General features: G+C 40.4%; 1 protein-coding gene across 1 annotated transcript in view; it reads left to right on the forward strand.

Moving 5' to 3' along the window:
• The window catches only part of LOC145994268 (protein takeout-like), a 45,788-nt gene extending 38,412 nt beyond the window's left edge, over positions 1 to 7,376 (forward strand). The window contains exons 5-6 of the mRNA XM_083130371.1: positions 2,722 to 2,871; positions 7,186 to 7,376. Of these exons, the coding sequence (XP_082986497.1) occupies positions 2,722 to 2,871; positions 7,186 to 7,337 (302 nt within the window). The 3' untranslated portion in view covers positions 7,338 to 7,376. The remainder of the gene's footprint in view (positions 1 to 2,721; positions 2,872 to 7,185) is intronic.
• The last annotated feature ends 18,728 nt before the right edge of the window (positions 7,377 to 26,104 follow it).

Genomic DNA, 26,104 nt, shown 5'->3' on the forward strand with positions numbered 1-26,104 from the left:
CGGGTTTCAGAATGCCTGAGAGAACATACCTTGGGCGCGAGTATTAGTTTATGATGAGGACAAGAGACATTACGTCCGACAATGTTCATCTCGTATTTCTCTTTGGCATCACTGCTCAATCAACAGAGATGTGTAACAGTGAATGGTATACATCTCCAAGGATTTCTATGCTGGTTTGGTTGCCTAAACACAAGGCGCTTGTTGACCTCTGTGGCGGGGTGGTTAGTACAGAGTGCTACGATGCCAAGGGTTTCGGGTTCGAATCCCGGCCTCGGCATAGGTGTTTGCGAGTGTTCCTGAATCAGTTTCATCATATCATTACTCATCCTCATATTCTTGATTAGTCAAAAGTGGTAGAAAGGCGAAGTAAAATCAACCAATCAACGAGAGGCGCTTCGTCAGACATCGAGGTCTTACTTCAGTGATCTTTCAAGGGTGTCGTTAAAACCCAGATGTGTCCGATACTGTACCTGCAGTCAATGGTGGGCGCTGGGAGTAGCTGATGGGGGTAGAGCTCCTACCGTAATTTTGAGAAAAATCAAAATTTTCAAATGAAAATCCGTTAACTAAAAAAAAAAGAAATCAAAATGTGTAAATCCAATCCCATTATTAAAGTGACCCCAATTACCATTTCTGTCTTTGAGTACAATTTTAATAGACTGAAAAGCTCGAAATGTACAGTCACGGACACTCCTGGGTTGTAACAAATTCATTGAAAGTCAATGGGATTATTACAACCCAGAAGTGTTCCTTGACTGTACAAAATATTTTATTACGTATTCCAACCCACGCGGTGGTCTAGTCGGTAGGGCGTTTGACTGCCACGCGGGAGACACGGGTTCGATTCCCGGGGTGAATGATCTAAGGTCGTAATTTATCCTGTCTTATCCCTGCATAAAGCGGATCCTGGATCACCTATACCGAATTTGTTACAGCCTGTCCCGTTTCCCGCGCTAGCGTTCACTCGACAGTTTCAGTGCCAATGAGAGACGAGGAAAAAGTCGTCTGCTGAGCAGCGAGGAGCGAATGGAAGCCAGAAGAGAGGCGCTTACGTAGACGCGGTTGCCACGTTGCGGCCTAATTCACGTGTTTTGTTTGTGTCTTCTTGAAGAAACTTGTTGTATAAGCGCGGTGCTGATTAGTGTGAGTTTTAAAATCAGTGATGTGCCGTAGACTAGTTTACGTCTACATGCGTTGTCTACACGTAATCGACGCGTATATTACATCGGGTTGTAGTTTACATGGACTACGTAGACAATCTAAAGTGTATTAAAATTAATTTTCAAGGGTTTCATGAAAGGAAAGTGACATTTTCAACTGTATTGGTTCCTAACGAAATGAAAAGAATTCTATGTACAACAAAATGCCTCTCTTCTATTATCAACTATGGTTGATTGGTTGGTTGGTTGATTTGGTGTTTTAAGTCCATTTTATGCACAGTGAGGCTAATCGGGACTGGACCTACAGTTTAAAGTGGGATCTGAACCACTATGTGCCTCCACCGGGTATCGAACCCGGGATCCCTTGATTACAAGGCGACGACGCTACCACTGCGCCATCGAAGAGGCCCTATTATCTATGGATAAAGATAAATAGTATGCAAAAAACAACAACAGATGGCAGTCGTGAGACAAGAGTGGTCTTTTTCTCATAAAACACTAGAATATTTCCTATATTAGGTTTCTTCCTAGGTGAGAAATTGTTCGAATTTAGAAGAAAGAGTATGAAAAGTTCTCCTCACACATCAGTAACTGATATGCAGTATAATTGTATTTCAATTCCACGGCGCCCTTTGCTAAGTTATCACCTTTCGCCATGTTGTTTACAAAGATTACGTAATCTACGTGTACAAAATAGTCTACGTGTAGAATGTAGACTATCGTTGTTTAGGAGTAGACTCACATCAGTGTTTAAAATATCCAGGATGGAATATATTCTGGTGATATATGCTTGTGTCTTGTTTGTGTTTAGTGTTGTCCTAGCTGGAACATTCAGGAAGGGGAATTGTGTATATTTGTGCATTTTCGCGAATTTTATTCACATCCTGGCTTCGGCTTTACCCAGCACGGAGTTCACACGGTCTGCAGCGGCAATGCCGCGTCGTTTCTGCTAGAAAAGCCAGCGATCAGCAAGCGCGGGAAGCGGGGCAGGTTGTAACAAACGCGGTACAGTACAGGGGACAACCCCTAAAGGATAAAGGCGACCGGAGAGTCATGCTTATCACATCACCTCCAAAATGGCCTAGATCGAGAATGTGTGGGGGCCTACCCCCACATCTCTTTAATATGCCTTCATGGCACGATGCTACATGCACGGGGAACCTTACCTTACTATAACCTCCCCCCTCAAAAGACGAAGCTACGCACTATCCACCTTTACAGTTCCAGCTCCTTTCGGAAAAAAAACCTGCGTATGCCAGTGGCTGCAGTACATAAAATTACGTTAGAGCGGAACCCAATATCAAAACTACAAAGTACTGTGATGTCTAAATGCAAATGGGAGTAAATTGCAAATTGTTAGAAAATTAAAATTTTTATTTTTACTAATTTTCAATATGTATTCTTAATTTCTTTGCTTCTGAATCTGGGGGCTGCAGCCTCATCATAATTTTTACGTTCCCTATTAGCATCCGTTATAGAAAATTTCCACTGTATGCAGTGTGTCAATCTTAATTAAATAAACACCAGAATATCATTTCATGTGATTCTTATTCTTGCACAGATAAAGTATCCGGAACGTTTACGCTAGAAAGCCAACCGAGACGGAGATACTCAGATACATATCTACAAGTGAAGAACTTCAACGTTTCCATAAGCCCACAAAGAACTCTCTTCAATTTCGGAAATCTTTTCCGTGGAAACAGAGCCTTGGGTGAGTATCGAGTGTGCAGATCCTTACAGTGCAACTTTCCAATGTAGCCTTAGAAGATATCAAGTTGAATGTATTTTCTTAATAACTTTGCACAAATTAACTTCTGTCGCGCATATCCTCTGTGTGCCAAATAATATCTCAGTGGTCTTAAATAACTTGCTATTAATTGCATTTTGAATAATATTGATGCAATTGGGATTGAATCAAAGTAAGTTATATTTTACATATTTTAGTGTATGTTGTGCCTATAAAACAAATGAAGTCTTGTAATGAATACAGTAAAATGAATCAATTATAGCTAAAACAAAGAGTTTGCCTCGACTGAGTTGGAAATTTAAAAAGAAAAGATTCCCCTGCTGTAAATTTCTACTCAATATAATGACACATTGCCTTTCAGTCATCCATGATATTAAATAATCCAAAATAACGTAAATCGTGCCATCTTGTATTTATGTTTTTGTTAATATTTGTTTTTGTTTTTGTGTGTTCTATTCTTTGTTGCTTTCATACATTCGTGTAAAATGGACACTCCCTATGTCCTGTATCTTGAACTTCCTAAATATATAAAGCTTTGTTTTATTTAATTTGAAAGATATGTTGCTGTAGAACTGGATTCTCTGTTCAGTTGAACATCGAACATAAACTGTAATATTGCACATCATAGTACATGGTGTTCCTTTTTAATTTTACTCAATTCAGCGACATCAAGTAGAAAACACTTGATGAGATTATAATACAAGTTATGTATTGTACTCTTTCATAATTTCCACCCTTACCTAAAGAGGCAGAAATACAAAGGCCATACCTAGCTTTTTTGTGGATTCAATTAAGTTTGCCTTTTTTTCCTTGAGGAGGTTCAGCAAATGTTGACTTACCACCTAACTCCATAAAAGAAAATATATTTTGATTTGATTTGGTTATTTATGGTCCTTGTTCTGCCACTTTTGGCTAATCGTGACGATGAGGATGATTGCTGACAGTTTAAACGTGTAATTTTGATATATCTGATACTGTCTGGTGCCTTAGCCGAGACCATGGACGGAAGTGCGCATGCGCCAGCCGGACACGTTCAGTGTCTAAATAGGGGTGACGGAGCTTTGGACAGGAAGCGGGTTCCTTGAAAATCGTCTGCTGTAGAAACAGCAATGAAGTTTCAACGTAGTAACATCGCCGCCAAAATACATACAGAGATGTTTACGAATTATGTAAGGTTTATGTAAGCCCGTCTTATACTATATCAGGAAAGTATTCATATCGTCACATTAGTAGATAAACTTGTTTGTAAACCAGTAGCTTTATTTTAGATCATTCAATTAAATTGATCTTCTTAGTAAATATTATAATTAGCACAAATGTACACAACATTAATCAGGATAGTATTTAATAATAATAATATTGTTGTATATAGTATTATAAGTATAAGTGTAGTAATGAATGGCTTGTGACATTTTCTAGCAAAACGAGGCTGTTTTGTAGAATGTGCAACAGGGGCCAAAACGTCCCAATTTTCCTCATTCCACTTCGAAACTGTTTGTTGCGAATTGTAAGAGCCATCACAAATCACAAACACAACAAAGAAAGCGGTAATAAACACAACAAGCAAACCCACAGAAGCGAAATACCACAGGGTAGTTCGGCGAGTGCTTCTCCCTGCTTCCCCTCTCGCGTTTGGAATCGTCCTTTTCAGGCAGTTTCGTCTTCCTTGGCCGGACTGTATGTTCATGTCTAATCTGATGAACTGATTCCCCTCTTAGTGCAAAACATTAAACAGCAGGTGATAAAAATACCCTTTGATGTATTTTTGTGTGTGATATAATGCATCCAAAGTTCTTCATTAGCAATATGCGCTTTCATTTGTTACTGGAGTCAACATATAGTTGAAGATAAGATAGTATCTACCGTACATCACAGACACTTTTAAGTTTTAGTCGAATGCGGTCTTACTTTGCTTCTGATCATCAATCAGGAAAGCATTTGTATTTCTGTAATTTCACTTCGTTTGAAAGTACAGACACCGACAATAAAAATAGGAAACATATCGTGCAACACTGGCTTCCCTGCAATGCGTTGTGTGTGTTGCCTAACTTTACGGCGATGTGCAGACTTCAATAGCAACTTTTCAATTTGGAGTTCTTCTATCGCCGTAGAATTAGCAACACACACAATACATTGCAGGGAAGCCAGTTTTTCAGGATCTAGGAGCCCCATTTTTATTGCCGGGTGACTGTACTTGCGAAGTTAATGTAAAAAAAATTGGTTATTTTTATTGCCGGTGACTGTACATACGAAGTTAATGATAAAAAATTGGATGTTTTATTGCCGGTGACTGTACATGCGAAGATAATGACTAAAACATTTAAAAATTGTATATTTACTGAATAAAAAAGGATGTTTGCTCGCGTTGATGGAAAGTAACGTTCCTCGTTAATAATTATTACGTACAGTCACGGACACTTCTGGGTTATAACAATTGCATTAACTTTCAATGGAATCATTACAACCCAGAAGTGTCCATGACTGTACCACGGTGAGTTAACAGATCGTACGTTGTTGCACATGGACATTTAGACGAGACACAAGGTGTAGCATCGAACTTTCTCGGCAAAGTTTAGGCCATTCTGTTGTATGGTATTTTGCCAACGTTCCGTGAGAGCCACGATCCCAAGACGAAACCTTTCGGCTGGTTTCGACGTCAAAAACTCACGCACCCCTGTTTTCAGAGCATCCAATGTGTCGAACTGTCGTCTTTGCAGGAAATGCGCGAGAGAGTGTAACAAATGGTCATCTGATGGCAGAAGATCAGGGCTGTATGAGGGATGAGGCAACACTTCAATTCCCTCCAAGTCCTGCAGTTCCTGGGTAAAAATTTGTGACCCGTGGCATGGGGCGTCATAGGCTCTCTTCCGACGCATCAATGTTGGGTATTTCTGTAGCATAGCATGATCGACTCGCTGCAATTGTACGGTTTCCATCGACATCACGACCATCTGGTACGAGTTCCAGAACACTGGACCAACGATATTCCACCATATGCACAACATGGCCTTCTTTTCAAACCGTCCTCTTTGAACAAGTGTCATTGCTTCTTACCGTGGCCGCAACCACTGCTTACCGCTGGAAGAATATCGGGAAAGGTCTACTTTTCGTCACCTGTCACAATTCCATGCAAAAACCTGTCGTCCCTTGGATTTTGAAGCAATGGAGACTCGTCGTTCAGTCTGTTGCGGTCTCAACTCGTGAAGAACAAGTCGAGGCCATCGAGAGACAAAGCCCATTGGTGAAGAGAGCGAACCATGGTGCTTTGGGACGATCCAACCCGTCGTGCCAGTGGCCGTGTACTGACACTTGCATCAGCTGTCATGTGGGTGGGATTTGTAGGGGGATGGGAGGCATTTCGCCCCCTCTGGGTACTTATGTCCCCCCTCTGCTTGCTAAATTTTATCCATGGGGGGATATGTTATATGGCATGAAGTCATTATCTCATGCTGTCCCTGGAGAGTCAGTAGAATTTCCTCCCACTGGAAATTTCTTAAATATCACACTGCATCTGCATCCATGGCACCCGGTCTCCCACATCGGGGTTTGCCTTCCACACTTATGTCCACAGACGAGAACAGCTTGAACCATTTCTGTGATGCCCTAATGTTCACTGTGTCCTCAGCTTCTACCACACAGATTTCCCTCGTAACACTCGCGGCTTTCACCCCATTGGTAACAGTATGGTATAGGGAAAACACATTTCTTCAAATTTACAGGAGAAACTACTTACGGAACTAAGTTTCTGTAGACTTTAGGAAACTCGTGGAAGTATTTTCTCCCTTCGTTCAACTTATTCGGCCGGTAAATCATGTATTTTTCGACATTAATGTATCTCCAATGCACGATAGCTCTTGCAACCCTTACCGTCGACTAAGTGAATCAAATGTTCCGTGCGCCCGATTATGTAACCCCCTGTTAGTGTAGCAACCACGCGGTAGTTTTACAAGATGCGCGTGAGCGGTTTTTTTTTCAAATTTAATTTTCTATGTTTGCCTAACCTAACTGAACCTAACCTAACCTTCCGTGAGTGGTTTGTGGATCAATTTTCGGTACGTCATTCGGTTGAGGTCCGGAACCAATGGAGCCTCTTCCATAAATACGCCCCTGGGATGCTGTATGACTGAACATAAATTAGCAAAGAAAGGTTCTGCAAACGAGATATATCTAGATGAGTAGATTTTCTGGTAGAGTACGTACAAGTGTGAAATGATTTTATCACTATGGCCTACCTGCTGTTTCTAACACAATGCTCTTTTGGTTCTATTTGTGGAACAGGCGAAACAGCTAACGACTTCTTCAACAAACACTGGGACACCCTGTACAGCGAACTCAGGATATTCTTCGAGGATGCTTTCGGACAGATCTTCCAGAACCTGGTGAACAGAGTCCTCTTGAGGGTCCCTCTGGACGAAATATTTCCCGTGTAACTATCCTTGGTATGCAATAAACTTTTATACGTTCATAGTAATTTGTAAAGTTATATTTAAAGGTCGTCCCAAGTCAAGACTACATGGTGGGTCTTATGGCAACAGCCTAACCAGATGCTGCACCGCTTAGAACTGCTGCTCTGGTACAGGGTCAACGAAGTTAGTAGTAAGTTGTGTTTTATACAACGTATACTGATACACGTGTAGGTTGAATTGTATCTTTTGCAAATATGCTGTATAAAGAAGCAAACTGATGGAGTACTAATTGAGGCGAGTCTACACACCAGATATATTCGAAATAAATACGGCTATGGACAATCAATTTCGTGTACAAGGTTGATTACAACTTTGCTCCCTAATAACATAAAATGCAATTGAATGCAAGAGCATACTGCGGTTCGTCTAATATTTTCCAGCAAGACGGTGCACCGCCGCATTAGCCACGATTTTAACAGATGTCCTTCCAGCACGTAGAGGTGGTCCAATTGCTTGGCTTACTATGTTCGATGATATTGCACCCCTGGACTTTATTTTTGTAGTGTTATATCAAGGACAGAATGTACCAAACTCCTATCAACGAAGTAAATAATTTAAAGAACAGAGTGGGCAATGTCATCCAGGGGTGCCAATGACGCATTCCCCCCCAAATCATGTCATGCGTCCCCCCCAAATCAAAACATTCGCGCCCTCAAACCATATCGTAATCCCCACAAAGTATTTAATTACGACAGCGTGTCTACCGAAAGTAACTTTTTCCTTAGCTGTCACAAATGATGCACCTGCTTTAAATTAAGCAGTATACAAACACCAAGCATTATATTTTTTTAAGAAGTGGTGTTATTAATGAATATCGCTTTGCAGCTATAGTATTAAACCTCACACTCACCCTACTAAAGCGCCGAACACACATTCTCGCAACACAACATTGCGAGCGAAGCGAACAAGAAAATTTTTACTTCCATTTCTTTGCAGGCTTTCAAGAATATTAATTTAATGGGGTGTCAACACTTTCTTAGGATCCAGAGATATTTAGTCTTTTCCAGCTTCTCCTTCGGCACGTTCGGGGTCGAAAACATGTGAATACCATATGGCTAAATACAGTCTCCAAAAGTTCGAACTCTATCTTCACTACAGAAATACCTTGACAATCTAAGATTTAACACTTTATCAAGAGCTTCCTATCTCCCCCTTTAAATTTAATACTCAATCCTACCACCAAAATTTCCATGCCATTTTTAGACTGACTGTTGATATTGAAGAGTAGATATTGCCTTCTCCAAAAAATTAATTCCCAGTCTCCACACCAGAATTTCCGCAACAGTCTAAGACAATAGTAATACACAAGAATTGGATACCCCCTTCAGTTGGATGCTCAATTCCTATCTAACTAAAGTATACGACATGATCTAAGACCTGAAATTGGATACTACTGTCCCCCCAAATTTAATTCAGAATCCCCCCACAGAACCCACGTGTCAATTAAATCCTAATATGTAAAAGTTACATATTTCTCTCCCCCCCCCGCGCCCGTTTGACAATGCCCTTAAACACTTTTTTTCTCTTCATCTAATGGATTAAATATGGTGCATTTAAGGTGTAAAAGCCTTACATAAATGTTGCGAATATTGAATTTTACATTATTTGAAGGGAAAGAATCTCCCAAAAAATCTCCATGGCGCAGCCTGCTCCATAATATCTCCCCTGCGAGCACCCCTGATGAAATAACCACTGTTGACGGCGACATGCTTTGGCTTGCACAGATATGGTTGCAATGACGTTTAGAGCAATCAGAGGTCGAAGTAGGCTGAACTCCAAAAATATTTTCAGTTAATGATTAATATCAACCGTAGTAGTCTTGCATATGCTAATTGCAGTTCATGTTATCGCAGTGTAAAATTTTAGACAACATTTTTGGTCACCCTGAAAATAAAATATTGACATATTAGTCCGTCGAGAGTAGAAACATTCGGTATCTATTTTGCTCGGAAACGACTACCGCCTGTCTGAGTCTCAAAATTGACAACTATCTACATCATAGCGACGTTAACAAGTAAAAGTAGAATATGTTAGTAAATTTCCGATGAGGCAACAATTTTAAATAGTATGTACAGAGTGGCCCAAAAAAATGACCGAAATTTTGGACACCCTGTATAATGACATGACCATTTAAGAAACTCTCAAAGGTGAAACGATAAAGTTTAGTATAAAGAAATCGGACTTAAACTTTAATGTATTGTTACACAAATTATCGTTGAACATTGTATGACGAGAAGACTATGATTATGCCAATGTTCTGATAGTTCCGAATGAATATAATGCATATTCAGCAAAATTCAAATTCGATCTATATGTGGGCCTCTCTGAAGGCAACGATTACGCCTTGAAATCAAGCGGTCCCAGGTTCGATTCCTGCTGGAGTCATATGTCATATTGCTTCAAATTGTAGGTAAATTCCTGCTTACCCTATCTCCCCAATGACTTAAGTAGTAGCCTACTATCTGTCCAGAAAAAAAATGCTCGGTTGATGGTGGCGTTGAAAGCAAAACTTCAAATATGAAAATCATTAAGGTCAAATGTGCGACTGAACACACCATTCCCACTTCACGTTTTTTAAAACTAACATATTCCCTTTTCTGGGAGCTACGTTTCAATAATGTATTCCATAAGGATCTCCGTGGGTGGCAAAAGGTAAAAAATATGTATCGGTCTGGAAAAACAACTACATCTGAAATAAAATAAGCGAGAAGAAATTCGCGTCGCCAGTAGTGAAACAATTCGAAAACTTACATGATAAGTAAATAAATACTTACAAATAGAAGGTGTAGGTGAGTGGGTAGTGTTACGGCTTCACGATCTGAAGGATGCGTGTTCGAGCCCGGTTACAGAATTGATTTTCTTCTTTTAGTTGCCAATGAGGCACCAACATGTGCGTGTTCGAATCCGCATTTATACAGTGATTTTTTAAATATATGTGTCCACAGTATATGGGATAATGGGATGTGGGAAGTGCATACCACATGCATTTTTAATCCATGATTTTACCTGCTAATTTCGAAAGGCACCTTATACTTTTCCTTCTTAAATAAATAAATAAATAAATAAATAATAAATAACCCATGACGCGACAGACCTTGAAGGGCCTTAGCCTATCTCCCGACTGCCTGTCTCCCTCCCACAATCCTACATAGAGGTGTGGAGAACTTCAACAGCTATTGGAGTGACATGGGGTCCGCACGTCGAACCACCAGCCGTTGTAGAAGATTTCCGAGACCGGGTTACGCTACTCACTCGTATCTCTCCAATTTCCTCACGATGGTGGGTTGCCACCACCCGTATACACAGGCCGAGAACCCAGCTATTGAACCGAGGCGGACTCGAACCCATGCCATGCCGTCCTCAGTCGGATTCTTATATACAGCTACAGATTTTACAATACAATTATAATGTTAAGATCTGGACTAATTCTGTCGACTCATATAACCTAATATGTTCTTAGCTACTTTTCATTTCAAAAATTGAAATTCTATTCATAACTCAACCAATATATATATTTTTTTGTTTTTAAAAAAAGCTGGAATTTTTGACGTGGCTGCTAAGAATTTCCACATTAATATTCCACTGCTTCTTGATGTTCCGTGATTTGCAAAGCAAGAACTGTATGTATCGTTCACATGCATTTCCACATTTTGTAAGAAGTTTAATATCGAGTAGTTACTCTCAAACCTATTACATTTTTATTAAAAAGTAACAGTCGTGCCGATATGTGTTATTAATTCCATCCTAGGTATATACTAGTTGGCACTGCACTGTAAAAAAAATCTGCCCTTGACGAGAGGCGAACCCAGGACCATTGCCATATTGGGAAGTTATCATACCGACTTGACCACAACGTCACGTTCACAAAGCATTTCATTTGCCCACTTAGGCTTCTGTAAAATAAACTATTATACGACTTGTAACGACCCTGCGTGGTCATCACATTTAGCTATCCTGCGTGATAGCCATATTCTTTAATATATCATTATTAATGCTTGCGAAATGCCCTGCGAGGCTTACGCTTTTTAATTATCTTTTATCTAATTTTGAGTGCATTGTTGTTAAGCATATATTGTTATGACACACACGTTTTGGTTAAATAAAGCATGCTAAACGGCCCTGCGTGGTTTACGCATTCACTTATCTTTTGTGCAGTAATTGTTGTTTAATTTGTAACTTGCATTGTCGAATCTCTTTATCTTGTAATTTCTTTAATGTAACGTGTTCAGTTTAGCACACAAGTGTTAAGTTTATATCGCCACATGCTAGTGGTTTTTACAATGCTAAACTTGATATTTTATAACGCACGAGTTGCATCTCGTGAATTGAAGGGAGTTTGCAACGCTGCAGCCGGCTTAGTTCCGATCTTCTCCACCCGCCTCACTGCTGCCACCAAACAGTATATAAACAAAGCAGCGAGGCCCGGAGCTCTTCTGTCCGAAGGGACATGGAGTGGAAACCTCACGGTGCCCAACGAAGCTCCAGACCATCGAACGTCGAGATCGCCGCGGCATAGACACGCGTTCGCGCGATGTCAGTGAGGAACTTCAACCTACCCGACCCCGTCCAGGGAAATAATGGAAGACGTTCAACAACCCAATCATCCGATAGGCCAACGAGCTCAACCATTCAGGGGGGACAATTCGTGTTCCCAATTCCTCCCTCTGATAGGCTATCGAGGCAACCAATGATAGATACAGAACGCCTTAGCGATTCTGAAATGAACAATATCGACAACCGGGAACCTCAGGGCACTGCATCGGAGTACGGTTACACATCAGATTCTGTTGTAAATGAAGAGAGAAGAGTATCCGCTCACACGGGAGCCATCCCCAAATCGCAAGGAGGGAAAATGCGCCCACCACGACGAATATATTCCAGATCTTCCGAAAAGCTATTTATGAAGCCAACGGATAGAAGAGAACATTATATGCAATCTACACAAAACAAGACCGTTGATCCCGATGGGTTTCAACTCGTACCTCCAAGAAAGACAGTTCCGGCCAGTACTGTGACTGCTGATCCACCATCAACAATTGAAACATCAAATAGATATGATGCGTTCACATCAGACCAACCGGAATTACCACCTGAAAATATGCAGATTCAAACAGAGGGAGAAAACGAAATACCTTCCGTTTCCACACCAAAACCTACCAGAGAGCCGTTGATCTACGTATATCATCAACCGGCACCTCATAATTTTGTCATGAAAACTATCGAAACTACCAAGATTAACCCAAGGGTGCGTTACACAATGGATAGTATACGTTTCCAATGTACTTCATCAAATGATTTCAACAAATTGAAAACATATCTTCAAACAAACAGAGAAACATTCGCCATAGCTCCGAATTGTCAAAATCGTCCACTTCGGGTTGTCATTCGACATCTTCCTATAGATCTAGATACGAAGTTCATCATGTCGGAGCTCATTGATTATGGATTTGAAGTTATGACTGTTCACCAAATGAGCCAGCGTAACCCAAAAGGTCCCGGAAGGAAGAACATACCGCTATTCCTGATTACTCTCAAGAGATCACCAGCAGCATCAACGATCTACGATTTGGAAAGTATTAACATCTATAGGATTGAAATCGTAGAATATCTGCCTCCCAACAGTCATACAATGCCATAAATGCCAACGTCTAGGCCACACCCAGCAACAATGTTTTACCATACCACGCTGTGTTAAATGTGGTAAACCACATGAAGCATATAAATGTCAGAAGAAGAGGGATGATCCCCCCACGTGTGTGAACTGTGGGGGAGAACATCCCGCAAACTTTAGAGGCTGTCGGATCTTCACTGTAATAGATCAACAACAGAGAAAACCTCAGATGATAACTGCCAGTCAACCTGTCAGAACCAGCACTACAGCTCCAGCAGCTTCAGCTCCATCTCCAGCTTCAACATCTATCAGGCCCACTGAAGCAGCACGTTATACATCTTATGCATACAGAGCTGACCCACAGTCACGAATGGGACAACGTCACCAACCTACAACAAATACTGGGCAAGCTGGCCAAGGTCTTCAAATACTCCTGGATCTGGCTAATACATGGAACTTACCAAGATATGGCAACATGTATCCCGAGGACTACAAGAGATCTCCCAAGCAACCTCGGGAATGTCTATAATACCAATCATAATACAAATACTGATGGAAATGCAATGTGATGGCTGTTTTTAGTCGACATAATTTGCTTCAACATATCAATTTGCTGATATACAATGCCGATGGCATAGCAAATCAGACACCTGAACTCAATCATCTACTTTGCAATAAAAATATGGATATTGCACTAATTAACGAGACTCACCTCAAACCACATATGAAATGGACCATCTCTCGTTATAGAATTTTCCGTGAAGACCGACTCCAACAAAGAAAAGGCGGACTTCTCATATTAACAAGACAAGGAATCAACGCGGCAAGAATAGCACTACCCACATTTACATCAATTGAGGCAATTGCAATTAAGGTGCATACTACTTCAGAAGATCTGATATTAGTTGCAGCGTATCGGTCTCCAGCTACAGTGCTGGATTATCAAGACGTACTACAATTGGACACACTGGGATCCAACGTTATTGTTGGAGGCGATCTTAATGACAAGCATCCTATATGGCACTCCAGAATATCTAAGCCGTCTGGAAATATTCTACTGCAAGCGCTGCCAGATACTGAATTTTCTATATCTGCTCCACTGGACCCTACTTTCTACCCTAGGGGTAGAGGAACACCTGATGTCTTAGACGTACTTTTGAACAAAGGAGTAGGCATTAGTACTGCACCATATGTTGAAGACGCTCTTACCTCGGATCATCTCCCTGTTATCGCAGCTATTGCCCAGGGCATCTACTATCATAGGTTCCAGGTACTACAGGAACCCAAAACAGATTGGAATGCTTTTCGCCGGCAATCACATATGAGACTGAACCTCCATCAATCAATGAATACGGCTGAGGAGATCGATGAAGCAGTAAACAACTTTACAGAGGTTATTAAAACATCTTGGAGCCGAACAACGATTACCATGTCTACTTTACCTACGCCAAGCACTTCTCCAGTACTGGAAATTTTACTTCGTTTGACACGATGGGCCCGACGTCGCTGGTATAGAACTCAATCACCCCACCATCTTTACGAATGGAGGTTGCTTGCCAAAGAATTACATAATTTCCTAGTAAGAGAGCGGACCTCCCAATGGGATGAACGTCTACGAAAACTGGAACCACAAGATAGGCAATTTTGGAAGTTAGCGCGCACTCTCAATGCAAGAGATAAGCCAACGTTCAATTCCTTAAATTCTTCAGAAGGACCTATAGTGAATCCTCAGGAAATAGCGGAAACTCTTGCAGACCAATTCCAAACGCATTTCAAACTTAATGCAGAACTTAATGATCAAGAAACAGAGCAAGAGGTTCAAAATATATCCGACCAACTTCTACAACTTCCATCGATTCTTGATGCTCCACACGTAACACCTCGTGAAGTCCAAAGGCTGACAAAGAAGCTTAAACCGAAAGCAGCACCTGGCCTAGATGGTATTCCACCTGCGGCACTTCAGAATCTCACAAGAAAGGGGTTTGTGTATCTTGCCAAACTTTTTACTAACATTATACGACTGGGCTATTTTCCAACACAATGGAAAATGGCAAAGATCATAGCTTTTCCAAAAATGGGAAAGAATCCGCACGAGAAGACAAACTATAGGCCTATAAGTCTATTATCTCATGTTAGTAAGCTTTTCGAAAGGGTGTTGTGCCAGCGTCTCACAGTTATTATAGACGAACATCAGCTAATACCAAACCACAAATTTGGCTTTCGGAAAAATCACGGTACTACCGAACAACTTGTCAGAGTCGTTGACTATATTGCTGTTCATAACAACAGAAAGCATCGTGTCGCTGGTCTATTTCTGGACGTGCAGCAAGCATTTGAGAGTATGGCACGGTGGACTAATGCTCAAATTACAACAACTTCCGCTACCTCAGTGCTACTTAAAAGTTATGATGAATTATCTGCAAAACAGAAAGTTTATAGTAACTGTGCAAGGGCAGAAATCTACTTCCAGATCTATTGAAGCAGGGGTGCCTCAAGGCCCTGTCCTTTCCCCTACGTTATACTCATTATATACGGCAGATATTCCATATCCGAAAGAAGGATTACTAGCAACATATGCAGATGATACTGCATTGTTAGTACATGCAAAATTACTGTCCACTTGCGAAAAACGAATTAACAAGTATGTGCCAGAATTAATAAAATGGACTCAGAAATGGAAAATAAAAATAAATTCAAACAAAAAGCAACACCATAGTTTTTGCATCGAGTGGAGCTAGGGAGAAAATCAAACTCCAAATATTCCAGACGCCAGTCCCTACGGTCAATAAGATAAAGTACCTAGGAATAAGCCTTGATACAAGACTGACTTTTGGCCCACATCTAGATGAGGTGGCAAGAAGGGCAAAACAAAGAACAGGATACCTCATGCCTCTACTAAGATAACCAGCGTTGTCAATTGAAACAAGACTCCATCTGTATCAAATGATGATTAGACCTATATTATTATATGCCGGCCCTACATGGTTACAGGCCGCTAAAACACATTTACAGAAATTGCAATATGTACAAAACAGAGCACTCAGATACATTGGACATTACTCGTTAGCGACACGTATACAACAACTCCACGAAGACATGGACCAGCCCAGGATTGAAGATTTACTACATATTGCCCGGGATAACCTGTGGAGGCGGATTACGATGCATCCAAACCCATTAGTGCAAGCTATAGGTCAAATAAAACCCAGAGTAGAGAGGGTTTCACTTCCCCGTCCATGACTGTTTATATAAACCAGATAAATGAAATGACAATCAAGTTAATGTAATGATTGTGATTGTGAATGTTCATATATATGTAGTAGTGAGTAGATTTTGGGGATTTTCTGGGAACATTGTATATTGTACTAACGCGACAGTTGCGTTAGTTTTTGTAAAATATTGATGTAAAGAAAAGTAATTATTGTAACAGTATTGTAAATTATTGTCGATTCCAGTTAATGTTAAATAAACAATATGCTGGGATACACAAATCCTGACGTCAAAAAAAAAAAAAAAAAAAAAAAAAAATCCCGGAGCTCAGTCGACTGCCAGATGCCGACTGCGAAAGACCTGGTTCCCAGATCTAGTCTGGATGTTTCCTCTACCGGTATCCAATAGCTTCCTTGAGAAGGAAGGAGGAGGCTAAGAAGAGCAGATTACCTACCTACCTGGTCTGCTCCATAAGAGCTTGGTGTGCTACCCTTGGGTCGTGGCGGCCCAAGCCCAAGTCTCCTGGGTGCTTCCAGACCTTCCCTTTGTACCTTGCCGTCTCTTGCTACTGACTGGACATACCAAGGGACCGAACCGTTCCCTTGTCGTAGCTGGATTGAGTTTGCGGCGTCCTTTCATACGAACACCTTTGTGAAACCGCGGGGCTAAACAGGTTATTTACATGCGTGTATAAATATAAATAAACTTTTACAAGTTGACCTTTCCATAATAAACCCCGCAAGCCCTGAGATACTTTGAGTCCATGTCTTCGGCTGGCTACAAGCTAGCATATATGGGTACACTTTTGCACCGCTCCGTGGTGTAGTGTGCAGTGCTCCGGCGCGCGGACGTTGCAGACTTTATATGTTATTCGACAATAAATGCAAGTTTAGGTATTTAAGGGGTGTAGAGCAGTAGGGATCATGCACAGAAAAGCCTGTTTTGCCCGGGATACAATTCACACACAGGAAGTTAGTTCCTTGATCGCTCTGCAATAGGGCCTTACCAAAAGGGTCGTGGAAGTGTGATCTCTGCCTCAACGTGTAGCATCCATGAAACGCTATATGACGTCACACATTGGTTCAATCACGTGGATCCACAATCCAAACCTCCTTGCAATGGAGAGACGAGTAATTTTGTAAGCAAGGGATGTGGTTGTCGGGCGTGGGGGTGGGGGGGGGGGTGATGATGATAGTCTTTCAATTTTTAAGAAACGTTCGTATGTGGATAGGGAATGATGAGTGCAGTGATACAAAGTCGATATCTTCTTCGCTCACTGCATGCATACAACGCCTGAAACTACACAATATTTCAAAGTACGCGTATGAATCAATATAAATCATTTATTATTTTAATAGAAACTGAAGGAATATAAATGGCAACTGAAAGAAACGTCACTTTTTGAAATGACAGCTTGACACTGGGTTACTAACAAATCCAGCATTAACACTTGCGTCTGTGTTTGGATTTAGAGGCAAGATTTAATAGCACTCTAAACCAATGATGCACTAAGCATAATATATAGTTCCATCAATTCCATGCAAACACTAGTTTTAAATTATACACTGTTTATTGTTTTTGTTATTACATTTATTTTATTCGTCTCATTTTATGGTTTCAAATTTATTAAAGTAGTTTTGTGTTGAGCAGTTTCAAAACAATTTGCTATTGAATTAAAAATTAAAAATATTTGTCATCAAATTCGCAATAAATATCTCACAGACTTATATTAATTCGCATTCTATCGTTTTAAAAAAAAGTGCTGTACGGGAAGAATTGAAGCGGGGACCCTTCGTGTGGTGGGCAGGTATCGTAATGACTTGACCACACCGTCCTTCTTGATTTATTGCTTATATGCTCGTACTCATGTCTTCAAACCATATTGCAGTATTTTATCTGATATTCATAAAAAATATTTCAAACAGAATATTACAATTAAACTGGTGCTTTTCGAAACTACGAAACATTACGTTTTCTTGTTAACTCTAAATATTGAATAGGAGGGAATTTAGAATTCGGTCACAGACAGGATAGCCCATGTCGTGTATGATTCAACAGTCTTACTTACAGAAACCTGCGAACTGAGCATGCCCATTTCAACGATTGGCAAGCATCGCACTCTCTGCCTGAAACCACAATTCACACAGTCAACGCGAATGTTCTCTCAGCAGTATGACGTCATCCTTGGTTGATTTGCAGCGGAGTGCCCAGGAATTTGTAAACGAGATGTAGGGTTTTCGTGACTTTTGTTTTAAAAATAATCAACCTCTATTTTACCTCACAGTTGGGCCACGAATATTTATCTGTTCACCTTATTGCCTCATGTAGGAAGTAATTGAGTATTGGAGAAGTAATGTGGAAGAACACATCCCAAGTGATATCGACAACTAATTAGATTTATCGGATTAGATATCCTCTCTCTCTATAAATGTCCAAAAGCAATAATTCTACTAAATTAAAAGAAGTCGATTCTACAAGAGATTTGAACCTGCGACCTTCAGACAACTGGGCCAGCTCCTTGCCACTTTAACTTCATCACTCGATCAAACAAAGTTGAAATTTTGTCTTAAGAGTCGTCAGCAATCTTGCAAACTTCGTTAACATACCTAATATTTCTCACTAGTTTATTTTTACAACCTGGAATAGACTTGAGGTCTGCAAATCAGAACTAGACTTCTGTGGTAACCTATTCTCTCCAGTCTGATCTAATGTGACAAATCTCATGTATTGTAAATGCAAAGTGGCATTGTTACATGTTGCAAATAATTCTCACACAGACGTTAGTTCCAGATTTGGCCACATCTACCGAGCATTTACTTTCTGGACAGATAGTACACCTTTAGTCTTGTAATCAAGTGTTCCCGGGTTCGATCTCTACCCACCTCCTTGCCGGAGTGGTTAGCACAGCGCGCTGCGACGCCTGTGGTGCCGAGTTCGAATCCAAGCAGGTACATAGGAGTTCTTTGTGTTTGTGGCTACATCAACTTCATCACTCATCTTCATCGTCGCGATTAGCTAAAAGTCGCAGATAAGCAATGTAAACTAAAACAAATCAATCAAATGTTAATTTATCGTTTCATTAGCCGTTTGTAAAAATAATCTGTAACGAAAAGAACTGCGGCTTTGGTAATGTTTGCACATTAAGTTTGTTTCATATATGGGTCTTGTAATGAAGCGATCCCAGGTTCGATTCCTGGGTGCATATTGTTTAGGATTTAAATTTAAACTGTAGGTCCAGTACCAATTATCCTATTCCCTCAATTGCGTAATACTGGGTGTCCCAGTTAAAACTATCCCGGCTCAAAGAGATTTGTGTATGATGCAAATGACGGGTATATTGCACCAGAAAATAGTCCATTGTAAGGTGAACCTTGGTAGGTACTCAAGGTTATCGTACACAATATTCATTTGTTTTCATGATCCTTGGCATGTAACTGGTGATCGGATCCGGGCAACTTTTAACTGGGACACCCTGTAGTAACCCTGTCGCCTTGTAATCAAAGGGTCCCGGGTTCGATCCCCGACGATCGAGCCTATCACGCATTAAACTGTCCAATCCCGATTGATTTATTAGGTTTATTTAACTTCGCTTTTCTGCCACTTTTGGCTAACTGCGAAGATGAGGATGAGTGATGATATGATGAAATGGATGAAGGAGCATTCATAAAGAACATCCATGCTCACGACAGGATTCGAATCCGGGACCTCTGGCGTCGTAGCGTGGTGTGATAACCACTCCGTCAAGACGAACGGCAGGGTTCAACCTCGTTCACTCTACCCAAGCACAATGCGAACCTAGAACAAACAATTCTAGTTCCTATACTTATGTAACTGTTTTTGAACGCTGTAAGAATTAGTGCAGTAATGCAATTTAGTTTCGTTTTTCTCCCTATCGGCAATAGCTCACAGGAGAGGGCAATTGATCTGGTTAAAGGCTGATCTAAATGCTGCGAAAACCAGATCGTTAAGTTGACATGCAAGTGGAAGTGACGAGTGCATAGCAGCTGCGGGCAAATGCGAGGATCCCCCCCCCCCCAGAAAGGACATTCAATGTTGCAATTGGCTATTGGGGGCACGCGTGTAGGTCTCACAAGTGAGCCAAAAGCACGAATCCATATTGTTTTGATTATGTTCTGGCTGGGTTAAGTGAAATAATGGTGCCGTCGTGTTATGAAGTTTCCTTTGCGTGTGTTCCGACAATCAACTTTTGAAACTGTAACGTTGTGGCTTCGGGCCTAAGCTGTCACAATTGCAGAGGTACAATAACTGGTCGGAAATAAGAGGGACAGTGAAATTAGAAACCTTAAAACTCCGACCAACTGTTTTAGTATCAACTTGCAATAACCCCGAGATGGTTATTACATAAAAGCCCTAATGAATGGAATAAGTTTTATTTCATATAAGTGTAATGAAACCGAAGTTGTTCATTTAAAGCTAAATTATAAGGTAGGTGAGACAAAGGTCGGTCGGTGGCCCACTTTACGAAAATCGTATTTAACACAGCTAACAAATGGCACTAAAAATTGTAGGATATACTGTATACAGCTCAATTTTACATAAGGTATCAACCGTTATTTACAAAACGACCCCAAGGCTGCAATACTAATCAAGTGAGCTTCAAAACGCCATTTTTGTTATTTTAAAGATGGCGATTCCTCTACACACCTGCACCAGTGAAGACGAGTGGTTTCTTGGCCTCTGACAGCCAAAGACGTACAGAAATTCCTCGGCAAATGAATTTTCATTTCAAACCACCCCAGCACGTTTACGAGGAGATTCAGGTTTAAGCAGTGCCGGATCTACAAGCCGCCAAACCCCGCTGTGCGGGAGAGCCCGGAGACAAGTAAGCCTTTAGCGCGCTTGCACACACACACAGTGTTGCCACATGAAGGGAAATTTCCCTTTTGCAGGGAAATTCGCACCGAAATTTTAGCCAAAGAGGGAAAAGGGAATTTCGATGAAAAATACCACAATTTCAGGGAAATTTCAAGACTATATTATTACAGTTAATGTTAAGTTCCACTTTCATATTCACATTTTCATTTTTTCTGTTCTTTTTTCTGCTTCATTGAATATAGCCTGTATCTATTTATATTTCTTATAAGTACATCGCTTCTCCGCACCTTCGGATAATAGTAACGATGAGGATTAACGATTAAATGTATTCCTGACCAGGATTCAAACCTGGGACATCTGGTCAGGAAGCGATGAAAGTGACATGTATGTGAAAAATTTAACATTTTTTTTCACACGGACATGGACCAATTGAAATACTACTACCACCACCACTAATAATAATAATAATTACAGCTCCTGCTTCTACCACTAATAATACTTATTATTATTATATGCTTTGGTTAGGTGAAGGGAAAAATTGGTCCAAAAAGGGAAATTTTGCCCCTTATAAAGGGAAATTGTGCCCTCATATTGTGGCAAAACTGCACACACACCGTTCTTTTGCAGGGGTAGTTTTCCGCGACAGCGCCGATACCGACAGCGTGTTTTTCACACGCAGCGACACAATCGCCATCGCCTTGGAGGGAAGGCACGAAAGCCTGATGGATCCTGCTCTGTGTTGCCAACCTTCCGATAAGAAGAAGCTGTTTAATCTGTGAAATTATGATAAATGCTGATGAATTCTGCTAGGATATAAATAATAATAACAATGAATTATTATTATTGATAATTGGTAACAGTAATTTATTATTATGATTATTTTTAGGATGAATGTAGTTTTAAGTTATGCATCTATTTTTCGAGATGAATTCAACCTTGAAGCTAGGGAAGGTTTGAGATGATTCGTCGACTACAAAGCGGAACATTTGTTTTATTTGTGCCCCTCAACTTTCTGCCGATTCTTGCCATGAAATATTCCTCGCGACGCGAGGTAAACTGGAGAATGAAGAAAAGATGAAGAGGAGAGGGTGTGGTCGGAACGGCATGTACCAAGACTGGAAATAAGATATATATGTATTTTTATTTTTAATTCTCAAAATATCGTTCTTTGAAGCTAATCTCTCCCTCACAGAGGAGCAAGTTTTTTTTATTTACTTACGTTTGGGGGATCAACAGGCATTTAGCTGCCCAATTATAGATATCCGCTAATTACATTTAAAAGTTACAGCTACAAATATACATGTCACACACATACAAGTAAATTTGTGATTGATTACATTATTAGAATTTGACATGCTAACCTAGAGTCGAAAAAATCACATTATATAAAAGTAGAGCAGAGAATTATTGGTATGTACTACGGATAGCCAGATCCGAATCCTAAATTTTTTCGGATCCGGATCCAAACGGATCCAGGTTTTTCGGATCCGGATCCGTTTGGCCATCCCACATGAGCGCTTCTTTGGAAAGTAAGAATGTGTTTATAACATATTGTTACCTGCTAATATATATATATATATATATATATATATATATATATATATATATATATATATTTACGTACAGGGCCGGTGGCAACCCACCATCGTGAGGAAATTGGGAAGCTCCGAGTGAGTGAGCGTAACCCGGTCGAGAAGACTTACAACAACGGCTGGGGGTTCGTCGGGCTGATCACTCGTCACCCCAATACTGGTCTAAGACCTCCACGCTATAACAGGTGACGGAGGAACAGTGTGGGAGGGAGACCAGCAGTCGGTAGGTAAGCCAAGGCCCGTCAAGGTGCTGTAGAGCTGTGGGGTTATGTTATATATATGTATATATATATATATATATATATATATATATATATATATATATATATATATATATGTATAGTGTGTGTGAGCGCGTGCGCGATTTGAAATTAATACACTTACGTTAGTCTTAGACTTTGTAACTATATAACACTGCATATATTATAATATTTTATTTTAATTTTTAAAACTGTAACTGTAGAAAAATTGTATAATTTTTGTATAACATTTCTATCTTGTTAAATGTGTTAAAAGGTTTCATCCTGGAATGGAATGTCTCACGTTTATGTGTGTTTCCATTTCAAATACATTCGAATGAATACATATTCGTTTCAATGGCATTTACAAAATCACCTCTGACATTTTATGTTAAACAGGTAAGATTATTTTTGTGCACGAGTTAGCCGATGCGTGGCAAAGTATTTTAGGAACAACACTTAAAGAAAATGTAGGACTAACTAATGAAAAATTTCTTTGTAATCGAAGATCATAATACCTTTTAAGGTGTGGTAATATTATAATGGGATTGAGATACGAAACTCTCGGATCCGGATCCATTTGGCCATCCCTAGTATGTACAAAGAAAAGGAAAGCAATAGAAGTTTGCAAATTATGTTAGATTTTCCCATTATGGAATCACAGACAGCTAGGTTTAGCATCATTATGCTACGGTTGCCATCGCTGGCCTGCTTGAAAACAACTTCCAGCTAAATTTATGGCTTGGGTCGGTGTTCTCTTTTTCAGTGCCCGAGGCGAAGGGTTCTTGCTCCTCTGGGAGGGAGAAATTCGTTTCAAAGAACGATATTTTGAGAAATTAAAAATAAAATGACATCCAGATCTCATTTCCGGTCTAGGTGCATGTCTTTACAACCACACCCTCTCGTCTTCATCTTCGCTTTATTCTTTCGTTTATCTCACGAGGAACATTTCATGGCAAGAATCGGTAGGAAGTTGTGTGGCACAAATGTTCCGCGTTGTAGTCGACGAATCATCTCAAACCTTCTCAAGGTTGAACTCATCTCGAAAAATAGATGCATAACTTAAAATTACAATCATCCTAAAAATAATCATAATAATAAATTACTGTTACTAATTATCAATAATAATAATAATTCATTGCTATTATTATTATTTAGATCCTAGCACACAATTCATCAGCATAATTTCACAGATTAAACAGCTTTTTCTTATCAGGAGGTTGGCAACGCAGGGCAGGAGCCATCAGGCTTTCTTGCGTTCCCTCCAAGGTCGTAGCGAGAACCGCGATTGTGACGGTGCGTGTGAAAGACACGCTGTCGGTATCGGCGCTGTCGCGGAAAACTACCCCTGCAAAAGAAGTGTGTGTGCAAGCGGGTCCTCAGGCATTGGTATAGTAGAGGGTTCGTATATGCGTATGTAGAAAATAAGCGTAGTTACTCAGGGGTACAGAAACGAATACAATATATACAGGTAAAGGTAAAGTTCCCTGTGCATATATAGCACCATGTCATGAAGGCACGTTTAGGGTATGTGAGCCCTACATATTTTCGATATCAGCCCTCTTGGAGGTGGTGATCAGCACCACGCTGCGGCCGCTTCCTCCCTTCCCCCCGGGTACCATTTGATTTGAGGCTGGGCGGGCCCTAGAGCCGCTTTACGCGGAGACAAAGTCGGAAATATTCCGACCTGAGACCAGTCAGACTAGAATCAAATCAGGCTAGATTTTCACGAGAAATGCAATGGTGAAGGTTTCTTCAACCTATCCTTAATCAGGAAAAAGTTACGACCGCATGATTGTAACAAATGTATCCTCTTCCAGGTGTGAGAAAACAGTCATTATGTATATCACACCACCCCCCTCCCATTTAGAATAAATTGAGTTGAAGTGGACGTCCTCTTGGAACCCATCAATGTGGTTCCCCTTAAAACGAACCTGTTTCTATCATAATCAATTGTGCCGAGCCTAACTCCTTTACTTTTATAGTGTATGTTTGTGTGTGGGGGGTGTAAGGGTAGGTAGGTAGAGAAGGCCCTTGGTAATATTTTGCGGGGGGGGGGGGGGCAAGATTTGTACATCCGGCACTGGATTTAAGTCAACTTTTATGCACACAAAGACTAATTGGGGCTGGACATACAATTTAAAGTTGGATCCGAAGCACTGTGTGTCTCCACCGGGTTACGGAAAGAGGCTGCAGTTCGAACACGGCCTCTGTTCGCAGGCAGTGGCTCATAAGAGATGCATGCATCCCAAAGATTCGTGAGGTATGCAATGGGTTTATGCTAAGAAGCAAGAAACTAGTGCAACAACCCTACAGGTAGAAATCTACTACATAAGAAACGAAAACAAAATTAAAGTTTTCATTTGATCTGAATTTATAGTCTTATTTTCGTAAAAACATTCATTAAGCTCAGCTTTGTCAAAAGTTCCAAGATGTTTGCCGTAAGGGTAAGTCAATAAATGTTACGTAATTCGTCAAACAACACAAATGTGAACGTTCTGAAGAGGGAAATGCGCCGGACTGTCCTACTCAGTTTCGTTGCTTTTCCTAATTTGCTTGGAAACTCAATTACATGAAAATAAAACAAGCTACGCCGGTTTTGGAAGATTTACAACACGCTACAATTTGGAAGTTGGGTATGTTAACCTCATTTTCCCTCTTAGATGAAAAAAGTCCCTTTTCTTGAAAAGGAAACCCCATACATTTCACCTTGTAACAGTTACTCCTCTCTTCTAATATATCCTCTTCTTTCTGATAACAAAATTTTAAGAGATTCTCTCGCGATATCAGCAAAGTCTGTTCCGGACTGTATAGGCTTTCGAGAGCTAACCTCATTTCCTGTCGATCAGACTGACGTTAGCTCTCGACCCCAATCACTGAAGATGATGAGAGTGATGTTAGCTCTCGACTTCCAATCCATCAATCTCTGAAAATGAGAGCCACGTAAGCTTTCGACTTCAATCTCTGAAGATGAGAGTGATATTAACTCTAGATTGCAATCTCTGAAGATGAGAGTGACATTAACTCTAGATTGGAATCTCTGAAAATGAGAGCGACGTAAGCTTTCGACTTCAATCTCTGAAGATGAGAGTGATATTAACTCTAGATTGCAATCTCTGAAGATGAGAGTGACATTAACTCTAGATTGGAATCTCTGAAAATGAGAGCGACGTAAGCTTTCGACTTCAATCTCTGAAGATGAGAGTGATATTAACTCTAGATTGGAATCTCTAAAAGTAAGAG

Source organism: Lepisma saccharinum, chromosome 10 (genome assembly GCF_977018435.1).
Source record: "Lepisma saccharinum chromosome 10, izLepSacc3.1, whole genome shotgun sequence".
NCBI lineage: Eukaryota > Metazoa > Arthropoda > Insecta > Zygentoma > Lepismatidae > Lepisma > Lepisma saccharinum.